Below are 15,091 nucleotides of genomic sequence, written 5' to 3' on the forward strand. Positions count from 1 at the left end.
CGTTAAAGGGTTTTTTGGGGGGGAGTTTTTCCTTATCCGCTGTGAGGGTCATAAGGACAGAGGGATGTCGTATGCTGTAAAGCCCTGTGAGGCAAATTGTGATTTGTGATATTGGGCTTTATAAATAAAATTGATTGATTGATTGAATTGGTTTCTTAAAACAACAGTCAAGTGCCCATATCTGAAACAGGTTTGGCTTGCTATAATCATCCTGTTTATTGGTCATTGAAAGATTCTCATGCTTCCAATGAAAGTGATACATTACATACATTTTAGTTTATCTTAAACTAATACTGTATAAGGTTTCAGCAGTATGAGTTGATTAAATCAAGTGGATATTCTCCAAAGTAAGTTTGTGTTTCCCCTGACAGCATGGCCATGCTGAGCTGCTGCAGAAAGACAGTAACACAAATCAATCAACCAATCAATCAATCAATCAATCAATTTTATTTATAAAACCCAATATCACAAATCACAATTTGCCTCACAGGGCTTTACAACATACGACATCCCTCTGTTCTTTGGACCCTCACAGCGGATAAGGAAAAACTGGGAAACAAAGTGGGAATTTGGTGCCAAACAGACCATAACTTCAGAAATGACTTATTTGATTTGATTAACTTGACAGCTTAAGCCTTGTGCTTTCTTAATAAAAAACTGGAATAGATTTTACACAGAATAAGGGCTATAGATTTTATCCCCTTCTTTAACTAATTAAGGAATGGATTAACAACCAGTATGAACAGGAGGAATGATTACAGCAAGCAAAAACTTAATGTTTAAATGTATAGACTTTGAAAAAAAAGTCAGAGATTTGCCTTAATGTAATGGGCTCTAGTTTCCCAGTGCAGTGCAGGGTGGCGCAGGGTGGCGAACCCCGCGCAGAGCTAGTTTCGAGCAGCGCAACCCGAGGCGCACTCAGTTTGGTAGTTTGGCAGACCGAAGTGCGCTGAGATGGGTGTGGCGGCGTAGCAGGGGGAGGTGTCGACAGATCCAGCTTGGCACAGTGACAGTTTCGTGCCAAATGACTTCGTCGAAGGTGCGCTAAAAGCTCGCCAGCTGAAACCAGGTCTACTGTCAGCGCAGGCGGAGCGCAGCCGGTGTAAGCTGAAGTTTGGCTGACCGGCGGACAGTGCGCACACGTCACCAAAACCTCACAGGCAGGTTTCCAGAATATCAGGCACATTAACGATGCAATAAATACCCAAAAAAACACTATTCAATGCAACTATCTGCAATCAGCACATAAATGTATCTCTATATCGACTGTCCCGTCACATCTGATGTCAGATCAAAGGGGATTGGCACCGTTTGGCACGTTTGGCACGCGTAATGGAAACCCAACCTGATTTGATTAACACAGCTGCAAACTAATGAGTTCACATCCCTCTCAGCCAACCACGCCAACCACAAACAGCCACAGCATCAGATAGGGAGTATATATTCAGCATCTGTCATCTTAGAAGAAAAGAAACAGAGTGAGACTGCGAGAGAGAAAGAGAGAGCGCACGCGCACGCGCACGCGCACGAGAGAAACGCCACATTGATTGTGGTGACCTCCTCCCAGGCTACCTTTGCATCATCAGCCCGTGGAGGTCTGCTCACAGTTCCGTGTATTTGGACACTGCGAGCTTGGACCTCCCGGACCAAAACATCAGTTTCCTCCTGGGAGAAGTTTGGCTGTCTGACGCTGCTGCTCTCTTCTGCCATGGCGAATTGAGTAAACTCTCATTGTGCCTTCGCGCGGCGCATTGAAGGGTGAGGAGAGGGGCTCATTTGATTGGTGTGATGTGTGTAAAACCCACTCCACGCCTTCTCTCCTCCCTCTTTCCAACTTGTGCAGGTAGGAGGGATGGAGGTGGGAAAGAGGAGTAGCTGTGCCAGGTGCACGGTGTGCCAAACTTGCAAAATCCGCCTGGCCACACTCTGTTGGCAAAGCGCAGGTGTGCTGCGCCCCCGCCTCGCCCGGTCTGTGAAACTAGAGCCCAATGTGTCAAGTTAGATGTAGAGACTTAACATCATTGTAATGTTTAATGTCCATTAATGGGATAAAGTCAGTAAGTATATTCAAAGTTTACTGACATGTGCAATTGGCCATTTGCAAAACTAAGTACATTGTGAAGCATGGGAATGCAATGCTATGCTCTAATCAAAGGCTTTTTCTTAAAGGTACTTTGTCTTGGATTGACTGCATACACAGGTGATCTCGCTCCTCCAATCAGTTTCAGTCAGGCCAGTTTAACATTTCCACTGTCACATAAAATTCTCTGACTCTAAGAATGAAATAAAACTATCTGATCTACATCTGTTTAACAGGTTACTGACAATTGACTGAATCAAGTAAACGTGTATGACATATCCTATCCACCCAGTCTAGCTCCCCACAGAGGCACTCTTTAGAGGTGACATGAGATGCACCAGGTTTATTTTTCAAAGCTCCGAGCAACTGTCATAGTATGAAGAGTGAGAACATCAGCAGAGGGTAGGTGGGAAGGGAGGTGGATGGGTGAAACAAACTCCAGACTTCTGGAGACTGCTGTCCATTGCCTGTGTCTCAAGAAAAAATAATTGAGTTTATTAATAACAATGTACTGTGCTAATATGTGAAGCATAGTAAGCTAGTGACATATGTCATTTGATGTAATTCATGTATGTCACATGACATTACATAACATTAGTAAAAATGTGTGTATTTTAAGCCAAACCATGGTGTCTTTTTTCCTAAACCTAACCACATGCTGTTGTTGACTAAACACATACTTTTGTTTAATAAAGTTAAGGAAGTAAACCCAAAAGTTTTTTTTTTTTTTTTTTTTTACTGTGTTCTAAGTATATTTTAAAAAGAGACTTTAACTGGAGGAAATTGTATTTTTCCTGTGAAAACGGAAGATTATTTTGAAAAGACCCATGGCATGTAACAAGCCTGAGTTGACATGCCATCCCTGGGCATCCAAAACTGTCCCTCGAGGTATGCCAGAGCATCATAGCTTGACATGCAGTTCCCATGAACAGGCATCAGTATCAGTTAACCTGGGTTGTGAAAATGTGTTGGTCCTACACACATTAGTATTTCATTTTATGTATAGTAATAATAGAATTCTGTCCATACCTGTACAGTTGAGGAGGATCTGTGTTTCCGTGTAGTAGTGGTGGACATCATGGTTGTAGTCTCAATGAAGGTAGCAGACATCTCTGGTGACATTGCTGTGGTCCTGGCTGAGCCTGCCACACTGGGCACATCGCCTACCAACCTCACACTTCCATTAATCTTGATGTTGAGGTTGGCCTCAGCAGCCATGCTCAACACCTTAAGACCATTGTAATAAAGGCCAGACAGTTGACCCTGAAAAGGCCGGCTGCGATCAGTACCACCAATTGCGACTGTTGCTTGAGTGTTGAAAATTGTTAGCTGCCGTCCTGGAGAGGGACATCCAAATGTAAGAGATATTTTTAACAGAGAAAAGCACCTTTCAATATAACTTTTCAGCTGCACAATACATTTACAGCAAGAATAAAGGCCTTATTTTTGTGGCAGCGGAACGACCAGCGCAAGCGGTTCTTCAACAGTTTGGTATTCTCCTGACCTTTAAAATTTTCTTATTCATTTGTGTGGTTGTGTGATGCCCAGGCTACGGTGCACAGGCAACAGCAGAGCTTAAATTTGCTGCTTAAATCCCTGCAGCCATCTGAAGGCAGCAGGACAGGACTTTTGATGAATCAGCAGCTTCCAGTTTGAAAAATGACACACTGGAGTGCAGTGCCATTACACACAATATTGTACTAAAACAAACAAACAAACAAACAAAACAACAACAACAACAACAGAAAAAAACACACATCAACTGCATCAGGAGTCACGCTCTATCCAGACCATATGATTTCCTGAGGGCATCTCCTGATAACTGGCTCAGCTGTGTCATAGCTTTAAGACCAGTGATGCAACTGGCTGAGAGCATACTTATTAATCACCACACCAAGCCTTTTTGCACTTTGCACTGCTGAACCAACAGAACCAACAGCTTTAAGGAGTCTTTGCGCTGGTCGTTGCACGTGCACGATTAAAACATAAGGATCAGAGTCTACAGCCATGCCAGTGGCTGCATGAATATTTATGTAAACATTTCGTAACCAGAGATTTCTTCTCATCTCATAACTATAATTCAGTTATTTTTATTATATGTTAAATTATTTTACTATTTATTGGTTCATTTATTAACAATTATTTAGTTCGTCAGGTAGGTATGTATTTATAATCTTTAGCCCACACATTTCTGTTCATAAAAATGAAAAGCATCATTTTGGTCTGACAACTTCAAAAGAAAATTTGCATGAATATCTTATGACCTGCATTAATGTGCTGTCTTCAGGGCTGAAGTGAGTATCACAGACAAGAACTGAAATCAAATTAATCAATTCATTCAAAGCTTACATAGAGAAATGAACACACATTTAATCTTCTCATACTCCAGATGAGTTTTTCACGTCATCAGAATAGTGAACATACGTAAGCATAAAAACATGTTTGTTTGAAATTACCTTTCTCTTGTAGCCACTCTTCTACTGGTCTGGCGTATTTGAAAGGAATTTTCTTATTGGCCATTTGATAGCGTTCAATGTCACTGTTCCCTTTAAAGTTTAAGAAAACATTTATAAAGACATTTATTGATAATCAGCATCATGTCAGCTGGAACAAATATCAGTTTCCCTTTAACATTTACAATGTGTTTAAATGATTTTAGCTGAAGATTGAATATTTATTAAACTTTTTTATCACTATCTTAATGTCTGTATCCGTCAACAAAACAAGATACAAAATATACATGTAACCCTGTAATTATTAAATACATAAAGCAGACAAAATGTAAACATTTCACCATTCGAAACATCACAATAAATAGTCGTACATCATGTCATAACTTAAAGAGATCTAAGCCTTTTTTCCCTATTTTTTGGTCCTCCTAGTCTCCTTTTTTAATAATGCATGTAAAACTTCGGCACTATATTCACAATCATGTTATAATCACCTTTTTGGGACAGACTGAGCTATCAGAATATGTATGCTGCATTGATGTCAAATTAATGTAGAAATAGTTATATGATAATACATACAAAAGAAAAACAAAAACAGAAATTAATATCACAGATATTTATTCAAATTACACACTGAACTAAGGTTTACAAGACTTTGGGCTTTAGAAATGTATTTTTCTCAACCGTGAAGGTCAAGGGAAGAAGAAACAAACATTGTAGACAACACAGATCAAAAACTATTTACATTTCTTTCAAATATATTTTTCTTTCTTGAAAGTTAGTTGTGCTATTCCTTTTGTACAGTATTTGCATGTATACATCTCTATATACTACATCCAGCATGTCATACAATGTAATACAAGAAGAAGCCACATCTCTCTCTCTATCTATCTGTGTGTGTGTGTGTGTGTGTGTGTGTGTGTGTGTGTGTGTGTGTGTGTGTGTGTGAAAACAATATTGTGTTCTGTGCTGCACTAAGGGCAGTTTCATAGTCGATGCAAAGGCACGCAGACGTGAACGTATTGGGACGCATCGAGACACATTGGCTGCCATGATGCGTGCTTGCGTCTCAAAATGTGTTGTCCATTTTTTTGATACGCGACGCAGCGACACGTGTAATACCATGCATTGCCACAGGGGATGATAATGTAAACAACGTACTTTCTGATGTATTAGTCTCCAAATACAAAAAAACACTAATTACAATACCACTGAAAAGGCTACTATCACACCGGAGCCCTCATTGGAAAGCTACAATGGTGACAAAGCAGCAGCCAGAGATATTCTAAGAATAGCAAAGTGTGAACAATGATGCTGATGTCATATATGACATCAGCAACCTGAGAGGTCTTTAAGCCCCGTCATTCAGTTCAGTCTGACCACTTGGCACAGCAGGTGCCAGTAGCCATTATGAACATAGGTTCCAACAAAAAAGTTGAACCTGGCTCCACTATGGCTGAAATGAACACGATAGGTTAGGTTATGTTAGTGTGTGTGCGCACAATCTCACTTTAGATTCTCTCGTAAGTTGGCCCGTTCTTCACCGTCCCCGTCATCTGACGGTTAATGGCCTCCTCATTTCTGAGGGCAAGGGGGGCGTGCAATTCTTTGTCTCCCCAGTTGCTCATCTTTACAGTGTCTATCAGGTTTGCGTTTCCCTCTTGCTCCTAGCTGCTCGCTAATTCCTGCTATCAGCTGTTTCCTGTTTATCCACCGCCAGTGGCTCGCACGTGCGGCGTCATCAACAGCTCCTCCCACAAGTCTTCAACAGCCCCTCCCGTTGCGGAAGGCCGCCTCGATCTGTTTCAACTAAAAGGGTTCCGCCAATATGACTACCCTACGAGGGAGAAAATTGGGCACCTCGGATAAACTTGCCAATCCGGCTTTGTGTGTCTAAACGCTCACAGCTTGCCGGCAAAACGGCCGAACATTCGTGGAAAATCTGGCAGTGTAAAAGGGGCTTATATGTCTGCTGGCACCAGAGAGGAACTTGAGGCCTAAGTACATACAGTACATATGTGCACAGTAATGAGCAGGGGAAATGTCTGTTTAGCTTACATATGATGCGTCTCAATATCTATACTGTATGCACCTTGCAGCTGCTAAATATATGCATTCAAGTTCTACATTTCTAATAGCCAACAACCAAAAAAACGTCACATTGTGCACACTTAAATTGACATTCAAAATCAACAAATCTTTAAAAAAAAATTTAAATTGCTGTTCTATGAATAAATGAAATAATAAACCAACTAATGTATCCTCCAGGCTAAGTGCTCTCTGCTCTTTTCTCATTTTCTTCTCCTCTTTATCTTTTACTCCTCTTTCTTATTCAAATACTCATGCCCAAATTATTGAAATTATCCTCTAAAAAAGCTTTAAATATTCTTTAGGAATCCCAGAGAACAGACGTGTGGGGTGGCTGCAGCTCCATGCTCCTCCTCCACCCTCTTTGCATACAGCATGTTCCTGCAGCACCAAACTGCATGTCAGACTTGTTGAAATTAATGAGAGTCATGGTGTGGGAGATATAAACATTATTTCAGAATGCGTTTTGGTTTATAAGACGTAAAAGTGGGAAAGTAATTTGGTGTCTGTCTCCGTTTGCAATTGGCAGTTGGTGAGCCTGAATCTACCAGAGAGTTGGAGGGAGACTAGCTTACCTATTGTTAAGCTTAATGGTGGGTTTAATCAGGTTTACTATGTCCTGATTTCAACCTTCGTTCAAAATCTTTGGGGAGTGTATAAACTATACAATTTTGGAAAGACCCCAAAACCAATGTTTCCATTTTTTTCAAAGTCTCTGTGGCGGCCATCTTGGACTTTCAAAATGGTGACCATCCATGACCTGTTTTTAGCTGGATGTGACATGATTAATCAAATGGGTTCTGAATTTATAAGTTAATCACATATTTTTCAAGCCAAAGAAACAAATGGGACCATTTCCAATACTTTAAAAATAGTATCTGATGCTGCACCTGCCTATAATGTGTTTTTTATCAGGTAAATAATTGCTGTATCTCTAGTTAATGTATCTCTTATTACTATACTTGGCAACTAGCGAGGTAGTGTTAGCAGCTGGCTTCAGAAAAACAACAGCAAAGATAACCTTAGTGGCTAGTGTTAACCACTGGCAGACATACCTAGCTAATGTTAAACATGATAAGTTATTTAGCAGTTGTCAGTTGAGAACTCGATTGACAGGTAAGACATAGGCACGGACGGACAGCGTCAGTCAGCCAGGTGAGTCTTTCTAGTGATCTGACAGAGCATAAAACTGCTGAGACAAAGGGAGGAGGTGTTTGCGTAATGGTGAATAAGGACTTGTGTGACTATATGAATGTGCAACCTGATCTCACAGAAATACATGAAGTGACCACGACCTCTTAACACCGCATTCCGTGGTGGCAGCACGTAATGGGTTGAAATTACATGCCGGTACCACGGAAATAATGCCAATGTAAAGTCAATTAGGATCCTTTTTTGTGGTGGACACATGAATTCCCTGATTCAATAACGTCCTGTATACACACAAAAACACAAAAGTGTTCTTGATATTAAAACTGAAAATATAGGCTATCCCTCTGTTATAATTTCCCACCAATAATAATAATAATAATAATAATAATAATGATGTACAACACTATTTGACAACTCTACAACCGGAGTCCCAAAAACGCAGTTTCCAGGGAACTTGCTAAAATATCTGAAATTATCCATCATTCTTACTGTTAACATATTTCATCTAGGTGCAGTGTCATTACTAGTTCGGCTTTACTAGATATTAGATATATTCAGTAGATCTATCTTTTTTTTTACGACCCTATTTTACAACTATATTTTACAAGCCGCAAAAAACTTACCGTCTCAAAAATGCCGTTTCTAGCGTATTAGCTAAAATATCGAAAATTAGCTGACATCTTTAGTTTTTCTTACCATAGTTCATCTAGGTGGAGTGTAATAACTAGATCAGCTTTACTAGATATTGGATATATTGGGTAGATACATCTTTTTACAACCCTATTTAGAACCCTACTTTGCAAATCAGAAGAACTACAACTATGTTGCTGATATGTATTAAACTGCATGGCGCGGTCCCAGGGAATTGTAGTTTTTAAAAAAATATGTGTTTTTCCTAGATTTGGAAGTTGTAAATACTGAATTGAGAGTACACTGTGGATTTTAAGGGGATGGTAAACACACTCGTGTAATCAGATTTTAAATATCTAATTTCTAAATGGGTGAAAATTAATTTTATCCATATTTTACCCATATCTGACAGCACCCCCAGTTGTTGACTACACTCACACGATAGTTGAGGTCAAGAGCTCTCTATAACAGTTGGTCCCAAATCTGTACCCCTTTAGTTGCTGAGTTATAAGCCCTCAAACATGCACTGAGGTCAAGGTTCAAAGGTCAGTGGCTGAAAGCAGGGGCCATGCAGAATCTTCATACTGACATATGTTACTCTCCAGGTTGAGACCTTTCCAATGATGTATTTGGTTTAGCTCTATGACAAAGTTTTGATTTTTCATTTTTTGGGCACAAGCCATGCCAGGTCTAGTTTCAGAGAGCACTTTGAAGGCCCAAGGTTTCTTTGCTTGTTTTTTTTTTCTTTTTTACTGTAGATAGTTACTAAAATGAGTCATCCTCAGACAAGACAATACTACTAAAAAGTAAAACCAATAACAACAATAATGAAATAAGTAAAAATAATATTAAAATTAAAGCTGCAAGCCGCATTGTTCGGGACCTCGGACTCTTGCTGTCGGCCTCCAGATCACGTACATAGTGTGAGTTAGCCTATCCCTAAGAGTCGAAATGTCGATAAAACAAGCAATGTCAATAGAACGCAAGGGCATTTTTGGCAATGAACCCATGACTTGGGAGTAGAACTTTGATGGCTTCTGAAAACTAAACTAGTGACGACATCAATCAATCAATTAATTTAGTTAACCTGCGAGACAGTAGAGCACAAAGGCTCTGGAGAAGAGGCTGAGTTACTGACAGGCAGTATGGCCGAGTTAGTGACATGCAGTAACAGGATCTACATGTGCTAGAATTACTGAGCACTATGTGTGTATAAGATTACAGTACGTTATGCACACACACATACACACACACACACACACACACCTTAGTCGCAAGTTTACTATGTCTACCTCACAGCTGACACATTTGCTCATGTTACTTTCAGAGGCACTAACTCATTTCCTGTTGGATTTAGGTCAATGGTGTCAATGAGTGATTTGTAGGTCATGAGGAGACGAAGAATCCAGTTTTGATTTGATCTTTCTACAGCATTCATATGGGCCACAGCAGCCATTTTACTGCGTCTATGTGGCACAAAAAAATTGTCAAGAGGTTGTGTGACATGTCACCTTTAAGAGGGCATAAAATCAAAACCATTCGAGTAATGACAAAGTTGTTCAGAGGGATTGTTTAGCAGGGCATGGTCTATCGTGTGTGCATGTGCAACAGTGGCGATTTTAGTGTGTCTAGGTGGCGCTAGAGAGCCCATTTTGGCACTTTGAGAATTAATTACTTCATTTTCTAATTTTTTTCGCCAGTCCTGACATGCGTGCCAATTTTGGTGACTTTTTGAGCATGTTTAGGGGGTCAAATTCCAGTTTAAAGAAACGGCGGAAGAAAGAATAAAGAATAATTAAAGCTGCAAGCAGCGTTGGTCAGAACCTCGCACTCGCGCCCGTTCAATCAATTTCAATCAATCAATTTTATTTATAAAGCCCAATATCACAAATCACAATTTGCCTCACAGGGCTTTACAGCATACGACATCCCTCTGTCCTTATGACCCTCGCAGCGGATAAGGAAAAACTCCCCAAAAAAACCCTTTAACGGGGAAAAAAAACGGTAGAAACCTCAGGAAGAGCAACTGAGGAGGGATCCCTCTTCCAGGACGGACAGACGTGCAATAGATGTCGTACAGAACAGATCAGCATAATAAATTAACAGTAATCCGCATGACACAATGAGAGAGAGAGAGAGAGAGAGAGAGAGAGAGAGAGATATGCAGGTAATAACAGTAGCGTTTCGGCCTCCAGTTTATTTCGTCATTGTAAATTATTTAGAAATATAAAACACATTGCCACAAACATCAAAAAATCCTTACAGAGCTGAATGTTTTGATGTTTGAATGCTTTCTGTAGCTGTAGGTATGTAGAAGTGATGTAACAATATGCAAATTAGATGAGTGAATTTACTCCCATCAGATTCCTGTTCCTTTATTTTGAGGATGAGATGACAAAAACAATACAAAACAAAAATAAATCTACTGTGTAAATATGTTCAAAATGCTGTTTTACTGAGATTTATGAAATCCAATATGGCTGCCGCCTAGTGACACCATAATATGCAAATTTGATGAGTTAATTTACTCCAGTCACAAACTTTGGGTCATGATCAATAGTTTTCTCATTTACAGTATGCCTTTATCTCTCACCACTTTCAAGCGACAGCCTTTTGAAATGTTGAAATGAAAATGGGATATTTTCCTCAATAAACTTTGGCACCTAAAGGGTTAAAATGGAGATTCTGCCCCTGTCATGTCTGCATGTAAGATGTAGACACGCACACACATCATGTTTCTGTGAGTTTGTGTGTGTCAGTGGTTGCCATGTGCACCTGGCAGAAGAGCAGAGACAGACAGACAGAACACAAAGAAGAGACCTGTTTTAGTGGAGATTTAACTCCTCGAACAAGTTCGTTTAGGTCATGGGTGTCAGCACGTGATTTGTATGTCAAACACGCCAGTTTTTGTTTGATATTTCTAAGACATTCCTAAGGGTCGCAGTGGCCATTTTAGTGGTGTCTCTAGGTGGCGCTAGAGAGCCCATTTTGGCACTTTAGGGGTTAATAATGTGTATTTGCTGTTTCAAATGAAGATTCTGCTGCTGTAATCAGTCCTTTAAAGATTGTGAGACACACAGACAGAGAGAGCCGTGTGTGCGTGTCTGTGTGTGCAGCCGTTGCCATGGCGATTAATGACTTGCCTGCACCTGAGGGGCACACAGAGAGCTCATGAGAGAGCAGCTCAGCAAAGGCTCTTTATAATGGGTTTGAACTCCTCAAACAAGTTCTTCTGATTCCCAAACCGTTGGTCCAATAAGGAAAATAAAGTGATGGTGAGAGAGATCAACTTCTCGTGAACGCACGTGTCATATTTTGTATTTCTAGAGTCAAAAATGTGGTCACAGGAGCGAGTTTAAAATGTGTTGCACCTCAGCTGTTTCCAGAAATTTTTCCTCTCAGTTTACATGGGAGTGAATGAGAAAGCCTCCGGGCTTGGGCTCGGTCCCTAATAAAGAATAATAATAATAACAAACGCAGCAAAAACAATAGGGTCCTCGCCTTTGGTGAGGACTGCTCTGTGAGCAGTCCTCTGCCTTCGGGCTCGGTCCCTAATTAAAGCTGCAAGCAGCGTTGGGCGGGACCTCGCACTCGTGCCGGTTTCGGCCTCCAGCTTATGTCGTCATCGTCAATTATTTAGAAATATCAAACACATTGCCACAAACATCAAAAAATCCTTACAGAGCTGAACGTTTTGATGTTTGAATGCTTTCTGTAGCTGTAGGTATGTAGTTATGTCACAATATGCAAATTAGATGAGCAAATTTACTCCCATCAGATTCCTCTTCCTATATTTTGAGGATGAGATGAGAAAAACAGCACAAAACAAAAGAAATCTACTGTGTAAATATGTTCAAAATGTTGTTTTACTGAGATTTATTAAATCCAATATGGCCGCCGCCTAATGACGCCACAATATGCAAATTAGATGAGTTAATTTACTCCCATCAGATTCTTGTTCCTTTATTTTGAGGATGAGATGACAAAAAAAAAACGCAAAACAAAAGAAATCTACTGTGTAAATATGTTCAAAATGTAGTTTTACTGAGATTAATGAAATCCAATATGGCTGCTGGTTATTGACGCCACAGTATGCAAATTTGATGAGTTAATTTACTCCCATCACAAACTTTGGGTCATGATGAATAGTTTTCTCATTTACAGTATGCCCTTATCTCTCACCACTTTCAAGCCACAGCCTTTTGAAATGTTGAAATGAAAATGGAATATTTTCCTCAATAAACTCTGGCACCTGAAGGGTTAAAATGGAGATTCTGCCCCTGTCATGTCTGCATGTAAGATGTAGACACGCACACACATCATGTTTCTGTGAGTTTGTGTGTGACAGTGGATGCCATGGTAATTAAGTAAGTGCACCTGACAGAAGAGCAGAGAGAGACAGACAGAACACAGAGGAGACCTGTTTAAATGAAGATTTAACTCCTCGAACAAGTTCTTCCCATACCCAAACCGTTGGTCCAATCATCAAAATAAAGTAATGGTGAGAGAGATAAAGTTATACAGAAGATCTGTTTAGCAGCAGTTGAGGTGGCATGTGTGCCTGTTTGAAGCCGATACGATAAACGGTGCAGGAGGAGATGTTTTTTGAAGAAGAGCACGTTTGAGGCGAAATCTTACTTTGAAAGGGCAAGTAGCTCTTGGATTTAGGTCATGGGTGTCAGCGCGTGATTTGTAGGTCGAACACGCCAGTTTTGGTTTGAGCAGTCGTCGACTTTCCTACGGGCTGCAGTGACTATTTTTGTGAGCCCATTTTGGCACTTTCGGGGTTAATAATGTGTATTTGCTGTTTCAAATGAAGTTTCTGCTGCTGTAATCTGTCCTTTAAAGATTGTGAGACACACAGACAGCCGTGTGTGCGTGTCTGTGTGTGCAGCCGTTGTCATGGCGATTAATGACTTGCCTGCACCTGAGGGGCACACAGAAAGCTCATGAGAGAGCAGATCAGCAAAGGCTGTTTATTTTGGGTTTGAAATCCTCAAACAAGTTCTTCCCATACCCAAACCGTTGGTCCAATCAAGAATGTGATGGTGAGAGAGAGCCACTTCTCGTGAACGCACGTGCCTTGTTTTATATTTCTCGAGTCAAAAATGTGGTCACAGGAGCGAGTTTAAAATGTGTTGCACATTCCAGCTCAAAGAGGCGGTGGAAGAAAGAATAATAAAGAATAATAATAAACACAGCGAGGTGAGCAGTCCTCTGCTTTCGGGCTCGTTCCCTAATTAAAACTGCAAGCAGCTGTGATCGGGCCCTCGCTCCCCCATGCAATCGCGGGGGCCTGAGGCACGCGGGGGCTGTGGCACGAAGCGGGACGGGAGAAAAAACCTGGCAGGAGCGAAAAAACGCAATGTTTTGTTCATCCACCAGGGGCACCGTGAGTGTACCTAAACATGTGCAGGTGTCCAGGGGCAGACCCTCATCAAACATGTGAAGTTTCGAGCAAATCGGACAATGCATGAAGGATTTATACCAAGCTGATGTTTGATGTAGCGAAGGATGAAAAGTCGCCACCACCGCCGGGGCAGCCTGCAACATGACAGGACACATGTGTCACTGTGGAGATTCATCAACTTGATCATCATGTGGCCACAAAATGTAGTTTATCATGTCAGGAGCTTGAGGTTGGTGTTTGTCAGTGTAAAAGATGGCATTTCCTGTTTCCACAAGGGGGCGCCATGAGCAAGATTGCCTACGAGCACATGGAGGCGTTGAGGGTGGGGGTCTTATCATGTACAGAAATTTTGAAGCAGTTTGGATGAATTATATGGGAGAGAGAGCTGCTTGAATATGCATGGCGATGGATCAAAAATGGCAGTGCCATACCAGCCACGCCCTTTGACCTACAGACATGCAGAGCACACCTTTTGATCAGCATGGTCTCTGGATGATCTGTAAAAAATCTGAAGTCGATTGGATGAAATTATGTGTGTACCAAATTTAGTTTGCCTACGACAAACTAACCCCAATGGGGAAGGGTTTTTGAAAATTTGCAGGGGGCGCTATTTCGGCATTTTGCGCTGACCATGTGCAACTGCCCAAAAATATCAAATTTTGGATGTGGCCGGACGAATGTGGAAATTTAGAAGCATTTTCAAATTTGGGAAAGCGGCGAAATTGGGACACGAAATGTCGGAATAATAATAATAATAAACAGCGCGATTTCAATAGGGTCCTCCGCGGACGACTTCGTCGTCGCTCGGGCCCTAATAATAAATCCTTGCATTTCAATAGGGTCCTTGCACCGCTAGGTGCTCGGGCCCTAATAATTAAAGCTGCAAGCAGAGATGAACGGGCCCTCACACCTTCACGCAACTCGGGGGGGCTGGCAGGATGCCTTCTGAAGCGTCAACTCATTTCTGTCAAAGTTAGACATCACATGCAGGAGTGACTTGGAATGTCTTTGATACAGTGCTGGAATGACATACTTCACATTTTGTATCACTTCCTCTTTCCACTAGAGGGAGTTGGAGAGCGGACTAATATCATGTTTTTATACATCAAATATACACCACAGCATTTAACTTTCAGATGAATCAAAAGATAAGTGTTTGAGACCTACTTCCTGTCGCCAATAGGTGGGTCTATGAGTATCAGGAAATATGGTTATGTAAATGTGTTCAGGGCGGGACTAATATGAATCATGTGAAGTTTGGTGGATATGGGACCATTTAGG

At 41.0% G+C, this 15,091-nt stretch overlaps 1 protein-coding gene across 1 annotated transcript in view; it reads right to left on the reverse strand.

Moving 5' to 3' along the window:
- The window catches only part of nrxn3a (neurexin 3a), a 634,542-nt gene that overhangs the window by 56,004 nt on the left and 563,447 nt on the right, over positions 1-15,091 (reverse strand). The window contains 2 exon segments of the mRNA XM_050061947.1: positions 3,110-3,417; positions 4,537-4,626. Of these exon segments, the coding sequence (XP_049917904.1) occupies positions 3,110-3,417; positions 4,537-4,626 (398 nt within the window).

Source organism: Epinephelus moara, chromosome 14, assembly GCF_006386435.1.
Source record: "Epinephelus moara isolate mb chromosome 14, YSFRI_EMoa_1.0, whole genome shotgun sequence".
NCBI lineage: Eukaryota > Metazoa > Chordata > Actinopteri > Perciformes > Serranidae > Epinephelus > Epinephelus moara.